A 19008-nucleotide genomic window follows, 5' to 3' on the forward strand; every position below is an offset into this window, starting at 1 on the left:
GCACTGCCCTTATGTCTGGTCACCCTGTTATCTTAAAATAACACTGTGTTTAAACTACTTTAGGTTTGACCAGCAATGCTTGGAAGAAGAATCTCATTGTAACTTTGGAATAAAAACTGCTTTATAATAACAAAGTGTGACTCCATTTGTTGAACTTTAAGCAGGAGTAAAGGTGAAGCACAGCTATTGAGGTCACTGGCATGAGCTGACAGACGCTGAGGGACTTATCAGTGTTGCAAGGTCAGCACCTGCCTCAGGACAACACTGTATGAAGAACAATGAATTGCCCTCTGCTGGAGAACCAAAATACTGACGTGGGATCTGTGGCAGCACTGATAGCATATCAAAGACAAATACACTGCGAAGGACAGAATGTCAGATAGGCCCCAGGGTTTGGGTCACTCTGAACTGGCTTCAAAGCCAGTGCTCAATTTCCAGATATCATTCTGTGGAAAAATACAACCTTGACCTGAAACATGACATTTCGTAAGGGTTTACCCCCCATGCTTTTGAGGTTCACCTTGTCCGAGTGGGAACAGCAGGTTTGGCCAGCTGGTGTGCTAATTGCACGTTCCACAGAAGTCTTGCTGCTTTGGGTCCAGAACATGCCGTGGGAACAAGCTGAAGTTTGCGCCAGCTGCTGGTTCTTATCGACACCTGAGCGGAACACAAAGTGAACAGAGCGGGACAGGAGGAGAGCTTGAGAACATGAGATAATGAAAGAGAGGAAGAGAATGGGGCAAATCAGCTTTTCCTGCTGAGCTGAGAGCATATACTTACTAACCTCATTAATAATATTTAATAGGACAAAACAGACATGGCAATCAATGGTTTACATTTTTTTTAATTCCAGTGCATCTGAAATTCCTCTACTTCTTACTCTCCACAAATTTCTGCAATTTAGTTCAGATCGCTATCATGAACCGCTCAAAATGGCATAAAACATTGTTTTGAAGACCTTGAATTCTTCCTCTCACACACGTCTGGTCAGCTATCCTTGTGGGGACTCTCCATAGGCGTAATGGTTTTCTACTGTACAGACCGTATATTCTATTGCCCTACACCAACCCTACCCCTCACAGGAAACTTTCTGCATTTTTAGATAAAAAAAAACGTAATGCTGTATGATTTATAAGCTTTTGTACCCGTGAGGACCACAATTTAGGTCCCCACCGTGACAAGAGTCCCCATGAGTCTGTGTGTAGTCAGGTTTAAGTCCCCACCAGGATATATAAACCAGTACACACACACACACACACAGAAACTGATTATTTTGTCTGGGATTATATTGTTTATTCTCCAAAAATTTCTGAGATTAATTCAACCCAATGCACACAGACTCCCTATTACAGTTTTGTAAATCATTTCAGCCTTACATGTTACTACTTGTTGCGAAAGCACTGTTATTTCCATCAGGTAATGCAAGTCTAGCTTATGAACGTGTTTTTAAGAGCAAAAAGTCGTGTGGTTTTATGTTAACTCTTTATTCAGATAGCCACACCTAGTACCTAATGCCTAATATACAACATTCACCGACTTCAAAAAAAATTTTTTTTATACAACTTACATCTCTCTGGAACTATTTATGTAAAACAAAATTAAAACAATAAAACACAGCTCCACGCATCCCTCGTGAAGTGAACCCACATAATTAATGAAATGTTTCTGATTAGTGATTTGCAATGGAGCTTTCAATTTTAGTGTTTCAATGATCTACAAGTAAGAAACAGGAAATGGAACGTTTGTCATGATACTGGTGGAAACAGGACACTTGCAGGCACAGACGGAAGGGGGTTGGGGGAGGGGCGTACGGAATGCTTGACGGCAAGAGATTCCTGGCAACCTGAGCAGGTGTTAGGGGTGGTGTGGTCTTGGCCCCGCGCGGGGGGCCGGGGTGGTCTAGAGTTGTGTGAAGGCTCACTTCCGGGGCTGGTGGATGTGCTGGTTGATGTGGTGGGAGGGAGGCAGCTTCTGTACTGCGGGCACAGGTTTCTGATGGGCCACCTGGGCAGCAGCAGGAGTGAAGTCTTTATCCCCCTGAGAAGGACAATCAATAGAAACACAGCTAATTATAATATGTGCATATGATACGTGACATGGCCAATGCTTCGTGTGCATTAAATCACACCATTAATTGTACAAAACTCAGTCCTGGTTCTCTAATCTGATTGGCCAAAGGGTGTTTCAAGAGTGCTCTTTTGTCGACCAGGGCTGCGTTTCTCAAAAGCATCGTGAGCTAAGTTCGTAAGCTTCAGTATTGGTGGCAATGGTTCTACAATCTACTTAGGCTTACAATGCTTTTGGGAAACGCAGCCCAGTACTAATGACCACTGTCTGTGATCCAGGGTTTATTATCATTAACTAAAATTGAAACTATTTAAAACATCTCTGTTAATTGAAATAAAGCCGAAATAAAATATAAATGTTAGACAAAAAAAAAAAAAAGTATGAAAATTAGAAATGTTGTTTTTGGCAACAGAAATAAGTTGAAGCACTAAAACTCCTAATATATAAATAATAAATACAAACTTAAACAGAACTAAACCTGAAACTAAAATAAATGTATCTTAAATGGTAATAAAAAAATAAATAAAACGACAATAGCATAAAATTACTAAAATTGAAGTAAAATTAAAATGAAAACAAAATATAAAAATCTAATTCAAAATATGATTAAAACATGTATTAGTCTATAAAAATAAAGGTAACACTTCACAATAAGGTTCCATTAGTTAATGTATTAACTAACATGAACAAACAATAAACAATACATTTATTATAGTATTTATTAATGTTAGTTAATTAAAATACAGTCGTTCATTGTTAGTTCATGTTAATTCACAGTGCATTAACTAATGTTAACAAGCACAACTTTTGATTTTAATAATGCATTAGTAAATGTTGAAGTTAACATTAACTAAGATTAATAAATGATGTAGAAGTATTGTTTATTCTTAGTTTATGTTAAAATAGTTAACGAATGAACTTTATTGTAAAGTGTTACCAAAATAATGCTGTTGCGTTTGCGGTGTACCAGTCCGGAGTGGAAGCGTTGGTTTTTTTAAAGTTCTTTTTTATTTTTTTAGATAGATTTGATAGTTTTTTGCTTAAATAATATTAAGATGGAATAAGAACAAACTTGCTGTCTGACTCCCGAGTTACTCAATAAAAGCCAGTGGTTAAAAACTGATCAAGGAACTTAAAAGTGAAAATTAACAAAATTAAATTGAATGTAATTGCGTAATTTTAACAATTGAAAATAATTTTTGTTCATGTTTTCAGAAAAAAAACAACATTATTTTTTAAATGCTTAACATTAATATTTTGCTTCAAATACGTATTAGCACAGTGTGCTCCCATTTGAAAAATACCTTAACTTTATTTTTTACTTGGTTCTAAATGGTTATCTTTTGAAAAGGATGCTGTGAATGTCAAAATTATTTTCTGATCAGAACCAATCAAAACAAAAAACAAAACAAAAAAAACGTAAGTTTCTAAGAAATATCACACTCACAACTGTGCCGTTTAGAATGATATTCAGTGTTTGATTGTGATGTTGCTTAATTATGATGATTCATATTAACAACAACAAAGATGTCTGTATATATTTTCTAGCTGCCATCTTTTGAAAAATCTAAACTACATTTTATGAGATGCTGAGAGCTCTTTGCCTTAGTTTCATGTCTATTAACATGAAAGAAAAGCGGCACACAGAAGTGTCTGACATGCAGCCGTTGGATGCCCAGTGAGGATAAAAATCCTACTGCAAGAGAGCAGCAGCCGCAGACATTCTTCTGCATCCCTTTAATCTGTATGAGAGAGTCTTTCAGAGCAAATATGTGAAGCTTTTGAAGTAGATTACGGGGTGGACAGTCCAAGACAGTGTAACGAGCCAAGACTGAACACAAGCATGGCATTTCCTGTTTTCTGTCTGTTTACCAGCTTGCCAGAGGACAAAAAGAGCCTCAGATGTGAGTATTTAGAGAGGAAATATTGCAGAAATTGTGTCACTTGAGCACTAGAAGCTGTTTAGATCACTTCAAAAGTAAAAGGAGTCCAATGCCTCAGTAAAAGGGCTTCATGTGCATCGCGACATCCTCTAGGGTCACGCTCTGAAATGCGTATTTAAACACGATGTTCTCTTACACACCTGACATGTTCACATCGAGGACTGTATATATATATATATATATATATATATATATATATATATAAGCGAAATCTCCCTCATAACGCTGCATGCACATCCTTATCCTTACGCACAGATGGATGCATTATGTCACAGCCTTCATCAAAACAATAAATCCTGAGACATGGCCAATCCCGTGGCAGCAGAGCGGATTAAGGTCAGAACGAGCTGGAAATGAGCAGAATGGACTCTATGGAACAAGCTCTTCGACAAACCCTTATACAGGGTCTCCAGCGCATTGGACTATTGATATTATCTCAATAAGTGATGCAAGAATAAAACAGCTTTTATCGGAGCAAACTATCCATGTCTGAGCCTCAGGCTGGGGTTTCATAAGGCCAAGCTTGGGTGATTTTACATTTCAGCATGGGTTTAAAATGAATTGGGCACTACTTTTGATTGTATAAAGGCCCATTCACACCAGATGCAAATATATGTTTTATTAAATATTAAAATGTTATTATAAAATATAATACTGTTTATGTACATGAATGCATATTTATACTAAGGTACCTTGTGTTAAATTATTCTGACATTAAAACAAAACTGGGTTTGGCAATTGATTTGGACTTAAAATGAATCACTATAGCTTGCTTGATCTGCATCCTGTCTAGGGCTGGGCAAAAAAATATCGATACCTCGATATTAATCGATTCTCATTTTTACGGAACGATATCGATTCTTAAATCCCAAGAATCGATTAATCTAGCCTGTTTTGAGTTAATGGACAGAACATTGAAGGGCACTTCCCATCCAATATATTGCAATAAGCATTGTGCTTTGGTACTTTTAATATGAAACAAAGTCTCAGATTTCAAATTCTGCCCATTATATTGCAGTATTTAAATAATAAATGCCGTTTTGGCGCTGTTTAATGTGGAGTGACAGATCGCTGTAGCGCCTCAGTTCAACAGACGCGGCAGCGCGAGGCACACGTGAACTAATCATCTCCTCCACATTAATACCAGTTTCAGCACAAAATAATCATGACTAAACATCCGAAGGTAAGTTAAAAGAAAGACTACAACTTTACAATCCTCATGTCTCATGTAATCGCTCAATCAGTGTTTCAGCCGTGCAAAGACGTCAATAACGGCTTGTTAACAATATGTAATGTAACGTCACATTTACCTCAGAAAATACATATTAGGAGACCATAAACTCATTAGTCAGATAGAAAAATAAATTGTAGAGAGGGGTATTTTACTAAATATACGTAACATATAACATATTCATTATAATTTTTTACTGTTCTTCAATGTTTAATTTATGTTTGAATAAATCCATAAATTTTTTATGACAGCCACCATTTAAATATTTATATTTCAAAAAACAAATTGAAGTAGAAATATTATAACGTAATTGTAATTTTATTATTTTAAAAACTTAATTAAGTGTAATTTTTGCAGTTGTATAGCCTACAAATCAGTCAATTTTAACCTTCAATATTATAGTAATGTAGTACCAACTGACTCTCATGTATATTTTAGAGCATTAGTCGAGATATTTTTTTCCTTGAAAAAAATTAGGCAAGTACTGTACCTGATATACAGTGGTGTGAAAAAGTGTTGGCCCCCTTCCTGATTTCTTACTGTTTTGCATGTTTGTCACACTTTAATGTTTCAGATCATCAAACTAATTTAAATATAATAATCGATATTGTATTGAATCAAATTGTGAAATGTGTGTCAAAACCCAGCCCTAATCCTGTCGCTGTGATTTTTTTCATCAAAGAGCCATTTGACTGTCTTCTCCTATTTTCTACTCTGTGGGCAGACCAGCTGGTGCATTTATACATCAGTCTCAAATATAGTAGAGGGGAGAATTTAGCCTGATGAACATTAAGGTATCGGTCTTTGGTGTGAACAGATCTTTTGAAAACAGCAGCGGTTGCTCTGGATGAAGCCAATAGTAAGTTAATAGCACAACTGGTAGAGACCATCAAAACAATGAGACAATGTGGCCTTAGATTTAGATGTTAGGATGTAATCAATGGACATGTGTACATACCTTAGTGACAACTCCTGAGACCACAACAGGCAGCTTTGGTGGGCTAGAGATTGAGGGGGGAAAAAAGAGTAACAAACAGAAAGCAATGCATTAAAAAAAAAAACTATTTAAATATATGTGCTAAGTTAATGAAGCATGAACAAAAAAGATGACAAAGTGTTTATGAAGCAAACCATTCTCCAATTGCAACTGATTGTAAATAAGCTTGTATATTAATCAGTCTCTGAATTTTTAGGATTATTAATTGATCCACAGGGAATATGTGAAGGAGAACACAAACAACTCTGTATTCTGATAATGAATAGCACCACTCATATTTTATGAGTGTCCAGGCCAGAGACACCTTTAAACTGAATTTACTCAGCAGGTAAAGGCCAAAGTTTGTGTTTGCTGGTAATATGAGTGAAATAAGATGAGGTTTCCAAGCATATAAACCAATTAAAAGCAAACGGTTCATAAGAGATCCAATACATGTGAATGTAAATTTAGACAGCAGCTAGTTAGATTGTACATCTGCCTCAACAGTAAGATTTCCTCTTCTTTCATCTAAATCCTCCCCAACTACTTTAACTAACTAATTTACACTTTACACTACAGATTTTTAAAATGTGCTTTGAATGCATAGCAAATCAGATTGACATTCTTGCATTACAGATTTTGAATGCACCTGGATGTTGACTTTTACTTAAATTGCTATATTTCATAATTTAATCAATAATGATTTATTATACTATATTTTAATGTTAATATTTGAAAAGTAAACATTAAAAAAAGATACATATTTAATAAAAAATATACAATTAATAATTACTGAATTACGATTGTTTGAATATGAATATTTAATTAATTATTAATACTGGGATATTAATTATTATAGTAAAGATATATTAAGATATTGTATTGCAGTAGCTATATCACAAAACCCTAAAGATATAGCAATGCTTTATGACAAATCATCAGGGCTATTTATCAGCATCCACAAATACATATTTTATTATTTTATCAATGCCGAGCTGACAGCAGATTTTCGGGCAGTATGAAATCAAAGTGTGAGGCCTGTGCTGATTGGCTGAAGGTCAACAGGCAGCATCATTATGGGCGCAGGAGCTCGAGTAAAATTAAGCTCAATCAGAAACCTGACGCGGCTGTCAGCAGATGCCCTCTACTCCACTAGAACACTCCGGATGGAAGAAAGCGTCTTCTCCATCCGGACATGTATCTAATCGGATGCATGGATGGAATGCTAATGCAGCAAATAAGCTACAGCACTGATGGAAACATCATCATCATATAGATTTCACATTCTGCATGTGTTCGACATTCACCAGACCACCAATTACAGTGGGATTAGCATGATAATTATTCTTCTAATTGTAGCCTAACATGGTATTCAATATCACTGAGTAGTGAAACAAGATAATAAACAAGATACTGCCTAAATAGTTATTTGCATATTGGTTAACATTAACCAATAGGCTGCATGGCACTGATGATGGTCAATTCTAAAGGCCTGAATTCACATGTGGAAACTAGGGGGAGTAAACGGAGGGGTCAGACGCAAAACCAGGTGCTCCAGGCAGTGGGTAAGGTACAAAATGGCCTATAAAAATTCCTGAGGGACAGGGAATTTACCGCCACCATCTGAGCACAGAGCAGAAACATGGCTCCAGGCTTGTGCAAGCCGTCAGCCTCAGAAATGACCCTCATTCATTTTCCAAAGCCAACCGTTTCTCTTAAAGCACTAAGTCAGAAGAGAAGGTCAAGAGTGATAATTGACCTTGACAAGAAAAATGGTCTGTTGGAAATAGAATTATAAAAAGAAAGTTTGAAGAGTGGCTGATTTCCAGTAGCCCATCAAATACTACAGCATCCGTAGCCCATTACACAACCGCTCGCACTCTGCAGGAAACAGAGCTATAAAGAGAATTAAATTGTTATCACAGCATTATCACAACATACTTGAGACTGAACATAAATGAGGGCACTGTGAGAAAGGGCTTCATCGCTAATGCTGTGAAATCCAGTATATGTCAGAGGTTTGTGGCTTTCATCTCGCTGAGAAGCCAAGGAAACTCCAAAGATAGTTCAAGACAGTGAGAGCACTGTGAGAGAGAGAGAGAGAGATTTACCGAAGGGATAATCTCACTTTGAGGCATAACAGTGCTGCTCAACCTGTCTCATAGCTTCCTATCTTTTAAAAGAGACAGCTGTATAATCTCAGATTAAATGGACACTCCTTTTTCCATGGGCAAAAATCTTATAAAGCCCTATTTCAAGAAAATGTGAGATTTTGGCATCAGAAGCCAAGTTATTGAAATCGCACTGTGAATGAATAAAAAAAAAGCAAGCAGGATTATATTTCTAAACTGTTATAGCTTGTTTAGAATTTGCTGAATGGAAAAGGATGAAAACAAAAACGGATAAAATAAATGTTATCTATTTCTCTCCTTTGGAGGTAATTCAAAAGCTTATGTTTTGGGATATAATTATTAACCCAAACACTTTGAACTTTCTTTGTGTACAGATTAAGAGTTATAATACATAAAATGTTAATCAGGTGCATGTTTAACCCTAATTCCTTTCTCAGCAATGCCATTCATTACCTGAGGGTGGCAGCAGTGTGCTTGGGTTTAAACCAGGCCAGATACGTTTTAAGTCCTAAAGAGTGTCTAATTTAGGTAAAATCATTGATCATGGAAAAACACAAGCTGAAATAAAGTACAAGGTTAATATGAAAGTCAATACCTGAAATATTTAATTGATCATCTTAAACTGAACCTCTACTGGAATTAATGTAATTGAAAGCCAAGTCAGAATTTTGTTGTGCAGAAGATATGTCTACAATTTACACAGAAGGCAGCAGTGTCCAATGATCCTTCAGAAATCAGAAAAATCCTAATATGCTGATTTGGTGCTCAGTTATCAATTATTATTGATGCTTAATTATCAATAACCGTTCTAATTATTAATGTTTAAAGTAAATAGTTTTTGCAGCTTAATATTTTTGTGGAAACTGTGATGCATTTGTTTCCAGGAAACAACATAGAAAGTTAAAACAGCATTTATCTGAAATAAATCATTTGTAACATTGTCACTTTTGATCAATTTAACGTATAGTGAATAAAAGTGTTATTTCATTTATTTTTTTAAATCTTACTTGCCCCAAACTTTTGAATTGTAATGTATTGTTGTTTCAAATCAGCATATTAGAATGATTTCTGAAGTATGATGTGACACTGAAGACTGGAGTAATGGCTAGAGTAATCTATGTATCTAAAAATGGGATATAGATAGATAGATAGATAGATAGAGAGAGAGATTTTGTGTAGGTAGAGGGTGAGCTGGTACGTTACAAGCCGACGCTCGTTACAAGTCGGCACAGATGCTCAAAACTTGCTGTCGTCATGGCAACCACGTGGCATAGCTTTTATTTACTGATGAGCTAAATCGGAATGAAACAGCAAAAACCTCTTGTCTGGAGCTGAGGGAATGTGCTGTGCAAACTAAGCAAAATTGGACTGGACCTGAAGCTCTATGCTTAGCCTCTGCAGCAAACAGTCTGAGTCTCCACATCAACAGAATATAAATACAGGGGTGGACAGAGGAAAGCACCTGTGAAACAGATCTCAGAGTAGTACACTCTTATTGGCGGCTGAAACCACAATCAAATGAACCAAAATATTTAAAAAACGAACCCAAACCGATATGAGTTTGTTAATGAGAGGTGTTACAATTCTGCTGAGCTTTCTGTGAGGCCTGATGATAGGTTAGAAAAACCACACACAGGTGGGCATGATACGCACACAATAGCACTCTGATGAAAGGCTTGCTATAATTACTATTATCCGATTAAAAAGCACTTCCCTTCTGAAATTAACCAAGGTATGGGGTAAAACGGCATCAGTATCTGTTCCTTTTAATCGTACAACAGTTTGCAGTAGTGAGACTAACCCTTGAGGTTTTTCCTATATTATAAATTCGCATTTCTGCTGAAAACCGGTGATGAAAAAAGGAAATGCGTGTTGCCAAAATAAAATACTCACAATTATGACAGATTTTAGGATCCAGTTAGGCAAAAATCTGGATAATGTACAAAAGATCTTTTCTCAAAGCTACTGGGCGGATGGTGAAGTCAGATTTAGACTTTAGTTATGCAGCTCCATGTGTGGTTTGACTGACAGGCAGAACATTAGAAAAGTAACTTCTAGGTAATGAGATAACATAAGAGTTATACAGGAATTATTCCGACACAGCAGTGAGGCAAATTTAAGCAGATTAACTGAAACAACACACCAAGAGCCCATTATTCCAATAGCGTCAGCACACTTCGCTAAACAGTGCAGAGAGGGAAACTAGCATGGAAATAATTGTCATCAAACTGTCAATTTTTATTTTCTTTTTTTCGGGTTTATTAAGTCAGCACCCCATCCAAATTTTCACCATCGCTTCATCCACAGAGGCAGTGGGATGCGCTTTAGCAGGGACTGAAATGCAATGTTGTTTCCCCCAGCGCAGTTGATGAAGTTACTGTAAAGTAGGGTTGTGACGGTGAGGAAATTTTCCCACCGGTTAATCGACGTGTGACAAAACCGGTAATACCGGTATCATCGCGGGAGCGGGGGCGTTCCCTCTTTTCCTTGCTTTTAAATAGCTTGTAAAAGCGGCGTGCACATTTTACTTTCACTTTCAAATAGCGGCAATTCGGAGTAAAGCAATTGTTCGTTTTTAGTTCGTTTGAATTTTCCCTCTTTTCCTCGCTTTCCTTCGCTTTTAAATAATTTAAAAGCGCTGTGCGCATTTTTCTTTCACATTTGAATTAGTGGCAGTTCGGTGTCAATCGCTCGAATGCAACAACAAAATACAACGTCATACTCACTTTAGCGTATATATAAAACATAGAACTTTTAACAAAACAAATAAAAATACACCATGCTATACGGCAGGCTATGCCTAATTTAAAATAACAAATAACTTACATAAAGTTTAATAGGTATACAAAACTGGAAATAAGTAAACATGTATAATATATAACCAAATAAATAAGAAACGAAGAACGTTTATTAGCAAAACGAATGTCAAATAAAATAAATAAATGACACAAAGTTTAAATAAAGTAAAAATCAGCAAACAATGTGGAACCAATTAAATAAACTAATGTTTTAAAAAAACCTTCCAAAATCCCCTTAGATAAACGGCAAAAGTCAACAGGCTTTTCAAAATCCAAAATATTGCCAAACAGGCGCTTTTGCATTTTGTTTAGAAACTAAATCATCCCTAAATCATAGTCTCACCCCACTCTTGTCAGTCAGCTCTCCTCACTGGATAAATGAAATCTGATCTGTGATGCTACTGTCGTTCGGCACGCTGCATTGAGCAGCCGCGTTCAGTTTTTAATTGTAGTGTCTGTTCTTTTACTGAACTAAATAATTTTTATTACTATAAAAAAATCAAAACGACGGTGGGGGTCGGTGACGCGATGGGCAAGTGACATAACCGGTGTTGCAGCTTAACACCGATATCACCGTCAATCAAGCCTACTGTAAAGTGGTCAAAAATTGACTGCAGTGTGTGAGAATAGTCGCAAGCCAGCCTATGAGCTTCTACAAAAACAGCTTCTACTCCAGGGCTCAGCTAATGACCTGAATCTGCCTGCCAGTTACTAGCAATCACACTCCATGTGTTAAACACACTCTTACTGTCTTAGGAAAACTGTTTACAACATCTAAACCGTCGACATACTGGGATGCCGTAATATTCCGACTAATTATTTCTATGAAAACAAACAAAAATGTCATAAAATTAGGAGTATTTGTTATAAAATGTATGTTAATATTTACCAATTATTACTATTACTACATTAACACTACTCTTCAATTCAATGGTGTCAATAAATTCCATTGTTCCAAAAAAAATAAAAAAAATCTTCATCTAATAAAAATATTAACAAAATATTAAAAATATTAATATTAAATATTAATATTAAAATATTTTTTTTAACTGTGACAATAATAATAAATGTTTTTGAGCATCAAATCAGCATGTCTGAAGACTGGAGTAATAATGATGCTGAAAAATCAGCTTTGAGTTACAGGAAAAAAATTCAATTTTTAAATATATTAAAATAGAACAAAAGTATTTTAAATTGCAATAACATTTCACAACGTTACGGTTGTATTTTTCATCAAATAAATGAAGCCTTGATGAGCATAAGAGACTCCAAAAACAATAAAAAAAATCTTGCCAACCCCATACTTTTAAACTTTAGTGCATATAATTTTTTTTTAGAAACATGTATAAACCATTTATATACATTTTTAAATAAAACTAATGAAGGCAGTAGCAGCGTAACACTCTCACAGCTTAGTACTATTTCATGGCAACTAATCAACTGTTCAGTGAATTCACCCATATGTCTTCTATTACCCTAAACAAATCAGTCTAAGTCACTGGAGCAACCAACAAACAGCATAATAGTGAGACGGTAAAGGCCCGGGTATACTTCTTTTTCCACGTTCCGCTCCATCTCGTGCACAGCTGTGTCTGCGCATCTTTCAAAGTATACTCAACCACGGATGAACACAGATGGACGAGTTCAACACATGCGCAGTTCCACATAATGGACTCTAGTGGTCTCAACATTCACCTTGCGCGTGGGTTGCTGTATGTGCAGCATCTGCGGACACTCCCGATGACGAAAATTACATCATGCGGGCAGTTTGCGGACCATCACGAGAAACAGATGGTTGAAATATACCGTAGGCTCAAGTTGTATGGGGATAGGACAGGGAAGACAGCGGAGGTTCCTGGGTCACGAGCAGGTGGACACATCAAGGAGTGAGCTCACCAGCACATCACATTAGCGTCTCAGACCCATTCCGTTTTGGCCTCTGATCCATTTGAGAAGACTAAATTACATTTGACAGGTGGTCCCCAGACAGTGCCACTTGACTTGCTGGGATAAATGTGCAATTTTTCCCATCAGAAGCCACCTGCTTACAGGCCATCTCTCTGATAGCAAAGAACACATGGAGGAAGAGTGACACAGTAGAGTGAACGTGCACGTCTGGCACATTCGGCTACTGGACACACTTAAAAATGTATTAATATCTATAATAAAAGATGAAATACAGAGCAGGAACGCTTCATTCTGAAACTCAATTCTGAGAGGGAAGTTCTCACTCCAGAGCTGTTCATAAAGGTTCAATGATCCGCGGGCATGGAAAGCATTAGACTTAATCTGGATCTCACTGAAAACGTCTGTGAATTTGTTTATAGGCATGTATGGGAGCATTGTGAAGGAATAATGTTTGAAGAGGACAAATAGCTTTCACCAAACAAAACCAACCCAGATGAAGGAAATCGAGTCTAAGATGACTATTAAGGCATATTACTTTGGTCTATTGTTCAGTTTTGGCTCCTTATACCAGGTCTTGTGCATTGGCCTTGTACAACTACTGTACAATTTCCCCCATTCCAGCCTCCTGAAACTAAACTCAGCTGAGAGAGGGTCACAGAGGTCCTAATTTAATTCCACAGCACTTTCTGAGGATGTATTGTGAAGGATTTTGTTTCAGTCTCTCCCTGTTGTTGAGTTTCTATTTGCAACTATTGTCTTGCATTTTGTCCATGTCTGGTACATTATTGGCAAATTATTTTTCTTTTGACTCACTAAATGCGTGTCAGATGCATTATTCAGCATAATGACTCACTTTTGCTGATGGATTATTGTGTTTAGTTATGTGTGTCCCCCACATCCATACATTGAGGGCCACAAGTAGCATGGTGGATCAGATGAGAAAATGTCTTGTGGTTAAATGCAATTTGATTATCTATACATTTCTAAATTTAGGGTAGGATACTTCTGTTTTTCTACTGGCCCTTAATACTAACATTAATATTAACTCTGAGCTGTTCATGTCCCATGATTTGGAATTATGAGTTTCTATGGCAACACTATTAATGCCAAAATGAATCTGTGTAATTTGAGTAATCAGTAGCCAAAACCACAATATAACAAGTATCTTTTTTTGCACATGCATCACTATTAAACTTACATAAGTAAATTATTCATCTCTGTTCTAATCATACAATTCTAATAATCTGTTCTTTCATCAGATTCATGTCAGATTATTCTTGCATTATTTTCACATCATCAGCAGTCAATTTAAGAATTATTAAACAGAAATATTACTAAAGAATTTTACTACTCAAGTCGCTGCCACTTTGAGTGTTTCTGCATGACACTTCAGCAGTCAGAAGGTACAAGTCAGAGCAGCTTTTGAGTTTACAGGTTGTAATTATGAGTTCTACGAGGATGTGAACACTTTTTACAAGTTAGAATCTAATTTTGTTAAATCCGTTATGGTGTGAATGCACAATTTTTGCTCAGCTATTCTATTGTAAACATTGTATGCAGTTACATAAATAATACAGAAACATACAGAAAAGTATTGAACAAATTTAAATCAATGAAATGTATTATAAGAGAAATTGAAATTTAATTACAACAAATAGCTAATATAATCAATTCAGTAAATTAATTCAGTTTGCATTCACTTGAAAAATGTAAAAAAACAAAAATGTAGATATTTTTATATTAATATTAAATATATAGGAAAATAATTTCTACAAGAACATTTTTGCTGTAATGTTTTGCTCCTGTGTTTTGTGTGGTTTTTTTGCATATGGAAATCTAAGGGTAATATAACTTTAAATGCTTGAAACTCCTTTGATAAGATTTATAAAAAAATAATAATAATAATAAAAACAATAAAATTGGGAGTTTTAGGAATCGACACAAGGATAAACAAACATCTATTAATCAGCCAAGCAGGCAAAATAACGGGCCTATAACATACTATTAGTCTATAACTACACCAGAAATAGATTGAATTAACGTATACTAACCAACCACCATAATAACCATGCAAAGAATCTCACTGGTGTCAACAACTAAAACAAGCTTTGGAAAAACATCTGAGCACAAAGAGACTACACAGGAAAATGGCGAGTTTCCTCTTGGCTTGCCAGCGGTGCGAGAAAATGCCAAACCTAATAACGTGGGTGGATGGATCACATTCTAACATCAGTGCATTTCTTGGGAACTGAATCCACATTTCAACGTCTTCCCTGAAATGTCCACTCACGAATGGCTGCCATGTTTCTAAAGGAAAGCCAAAGAGATATTAAAGCAGCTTTAAGCTTGTTCGGGAATGATACACCTCGTAGGATTTCCTGCAGCAGGTTGAGTGAGCTGATAAGGGCTCGCTTGCAGATACACTGTAATGGGACGGCTGATCAGTCATTCGGGTGGAGGGAACTGCTAACAAAGCCATAATGCCCACCAGAATCAGCAGTCAAACCCTGTGAACACACCTCAGTATTGCTGAAAACAGGTCAGCTATGACAACACAAAAGCAAAAGAGGAAATCGGAGGACTGTAAAACTTTTGCACTGCACATATGCACTTACGCAACTAACAACTAGTCAGCTACCTAGCAACAAGCGGAAAACTCAAAAGAAAGCTATTTAATCTAAACACACTCAACCAAAATGAAGAAAAAGGAAAAAGAGAACGTGGGGATATCCGGCTGTTGCCACATTTTCCTAACGGACACACCCAAGATTGTTACATTTAGTTTGCAACCAAAAATTTTTGTCACATGCTCACCAATCCAGAAATTTGTGTAAAGACGACAGTGTGCTGCCATATTCACCTTCACTCTTAGTCATTGAGAGACAGATGGGCACTAACATAATCATCGTCACAATAAATATTTTGGTTTAGTGTGGGCCGCTTCAACACAGAACAGAGGGAGTCTAAGCTAAGAAAAACATTTCTTGGTTTAGCAGGAACCTCTCCATGTGCCTGCAGTCACATGGGAATTGCACACCTGTGTCACTGATCAAATGTTCAACTCAGACTCGATGTTGAACCAAGACTTTACAGCCTTTTGATAGCGTTACTACAGTCAAGTAAGAATTGGGCTACTTAGAATTTAGAAGTAGGGCAGCATGATTAATCACATTAAAAATGAAACCGAGATATGGCTTAATGTAATTATCAAATTGCAAAGGATGCAATTTAATTAAATAAATGTATGTACTGTGTTTCAGCACAGTGTTTTTTTTTTTTTTTTTTTTTTTTTTTACACGCCAGCAGCTCATGATCTGCTGTTTCAGTGTTTAAAAAAAAACACATTTTAATAAATAGAAACTTTGAGAAAATTGAAAATACCTATTTAAAAGTAATTTTTACCTATATTAATATTTTAAAACAGTTTAACATGATATAGACAGGATTTTTATGCTTAAGAGGACATATGTCAAACTGACAAAGTCACTATGACAAAACAATGACTGTACATTATGCAGCTGCTAAGTAAATAAAATAACATGAAATAATGATTTCAGTTTAATTTATTTGATTATGTGAGAAGAGAGAGACTTTAAAGTGTTATGAGGCATGAAACTAGCACAGCTAAGTTTGACGGCAATCAATCACAGTTTAATGTTATCATTCAAAATATCCAGCAGCAGAATTCAGCGACTGACCAATCAGAATGAAGTATACCCGTGCAATAAATAATTGTACATTTAAATAAAATACTGTTTGTCTTGATAATAAGCTGGTTATTGCTGGAAATAGTTTACCTGAAAAGGTTTTAAAAGGTTGGTAGAGTGCAGGTTAACAAAAATGAAAGTAAAAACATGAGCACAGAGATACTAGGGAGTTATGAATGAATATTTGAGAACTGAAATGTATTTTGATCTTTACTCTCTATTGGAGAAGCATCATAATTATAAGACTTATGAGCCTAGAATCTCTTCAAGTATACTTCAAAGCAATCATGATTCTGACAAGCCTATAGCATAAAATATAGCCGACCATGTGCTTCACTAGAAGAAACAGTCTGTCAGTGCAGAGGCATATGGTTGAGATCTTAATTTTAAAGATGGTGAACTGGTATTGAAATGCATACTGCACTAATGTGAATGTCAGCATACTTACATCTCAGTCTCATATTCTTTACTGTCTTTGTCATTCTTGTCTGGAGCATCATTTGCAGACTGGTGCTTCTGAACTATCCTCATGCCTCCTGCTTTCACTGCCACAAATAAACAAAAACAGTTCAGAGTTTATTTCCAGACACTGGTTGTAAATGAAATTGCATTTATTATACAATGTCATAAAATAACAAATCACAAGCTGCCGTTTTTAATGTGCAATCTTATGCTATCTTTTCCCCCCTTGGCCTGCTTTTAGGGACTTTACACACATGTTGTTATCTTGATTTCTTGTGTACTTTACACCGGAATGACAGATATGCTGACAGAGTGAAACACAACGCAAAAATCACACAATTACATTGTGAAAGGAAAAATATTTGGATGAAAATCTGTGCCACGTCACATAATCAAATATGGTTGATATTTAACATACATTGCCTCTTAACTACTTGGGAAGTGCTTGCTAGCTACATAACACATCAGCTGAGGGAACTTCCATTTCAGGTCTCACATAAGCATTTGTGTAAACAATGAAAAGCTGACACCAACTTTTACAAGGTTATTGTAGATATTTTTCTTGACACCAACAAAAATCCAGTAACTTTATTCTATTTTTGTCAGAAGCCGTTTTTCCCCATTCTAGCCCGGTCTTATTAACTTATTTTTATTCTCTCTGTATATAAAACTTTAATTTGCGCCCTTTGCGTCAACCTTGTTATCATCATACACCCCCATAGTAAAATTACCCATATCAATTCCTAAAATAATAATAAAAAACTGTTGTTACAACATTATCACCCCTTCAAAACGTCAACCTTTTCAGGAAAAGTGTTTTTTCCCCCCCTTTATTTACGGTAAAACTTTGTTAGGGTTGCCTTTTTAAATGGTCAACCCTGCTACCATGACTTTGCACAGTAAACAAACAGTACTGAACAATTTACACAATTTTATTCAGAACTACATTTCTTTTTATATAAAAACACTGAAAAGTGTCATGGCCCTGAGCACACAACAGAACCAACAACCCTGTCATTTTTTTTAAAGGCATAGCTATACCAATAAACTACTTATATAGCAGCATTAACCCGGTATGGCACTTTGCAATTTAATAACATTTCATAAATAAGAGATCCTATGCAATGTCTAAAATCTAAAGTGATGCACTTTATAAAGCACATTTCCCAAATAAAAAGGCGCCCATTGGTGGATTGATCCACTAGACTTCTCAACAGAAAAACAAAAGCAGCAGAAGCAGTAGCAGTAGCACAGATACATTACCAGCAGGAAGATGTCCAGCTTTGGTCTCGATTTTCTCTGTGGGCGGCGATGACATGGTTGCTGTCAAGCGCTTCTTCCAAAGAGTTGCTTCGTTGTCTTCTAAATAAAATCAATCCTTCAGTTTCCTGCCTGAAAAATAACGCACTACTGTCGACTTCGTCAACGTGGCTTTTTCCTGCCCATTGTTTGGCAACGGTGCGTGATGACGCTAGTGGTCGGCTCCAACCAATAGGAGCGTTTATTGAGAAAGGACGTTCCTCCTCTTTACTATGGAAAGTCTAATGGAACATACGAGGAAAATCTGAAAATACAAACCTGCATGCATTTGTAGAAGAGCTGTGTAGCATTTATTAATAATTTACACCGGCCCACACATCTCCTATTTTAGAAACAGGTGATTGAGAGAGAGGAGAAAATGTAAATCATCATAATAACAGCACCCATAAAGAAATCAACAGTACAACATTATTTATTTAATAATTGAATTACATAATTTTGATGGTAACATTACTCACCTGAGA

General features: G+C 36.1%; 1 protein-coding gene across 1 annotated transcript; it reads right to left on the bottom strand.

Annotated features, from left to right (window-relative positions):
- Nucleotides 1–1258: 1258 nt before the first annotated feature.
- dap (death-associated protein) lies at nucleotides 1259–18704 on the bottom strand. The gene is made up of 4 exons (XM_016271785.1): nucleotides 18488–18704; nucleotides 17211–17307; nucleotides 6200–6242; nucleotides 1259–2037 (listed from the first exon to the last, which is right to left on the bottom strand). Exons 1-4 carry the CDS (start codon nucleotides 18540–18542, stop codon nucleotides 1918–1920), a joined length of 315 nt encoding a protein of 104 aa, XP_016127271.1. The 5' UTR covers nucleotides 18543–18704; the 3' UTR covers nucleotides 1259–1917.
- Between the last annotated feature and the right edge of the window lie 304 nt (nucleotides 18705–19008).

The sequence above is a fragment of the Sinocyclocheilus grahami genome, unplaced genomic scaffold (assembly GCF_001515645.1).
Source record: "Sinocyclocheilus grahami isolate Dianchi unplaced genomic scaffold, SAMN03320097.WGS_v1.1 scaffold65.1, whole genome shotgun sequence".
In the NCBI taxonomy this organism is placed as follows: domain Eukaryota; kingdom Metazoa; phylum Chordata; class Actinopteri; order Cypriniformes; family Cyprinidae; genus Sinocyclocheilus; species Sinocyclocheilus grahami.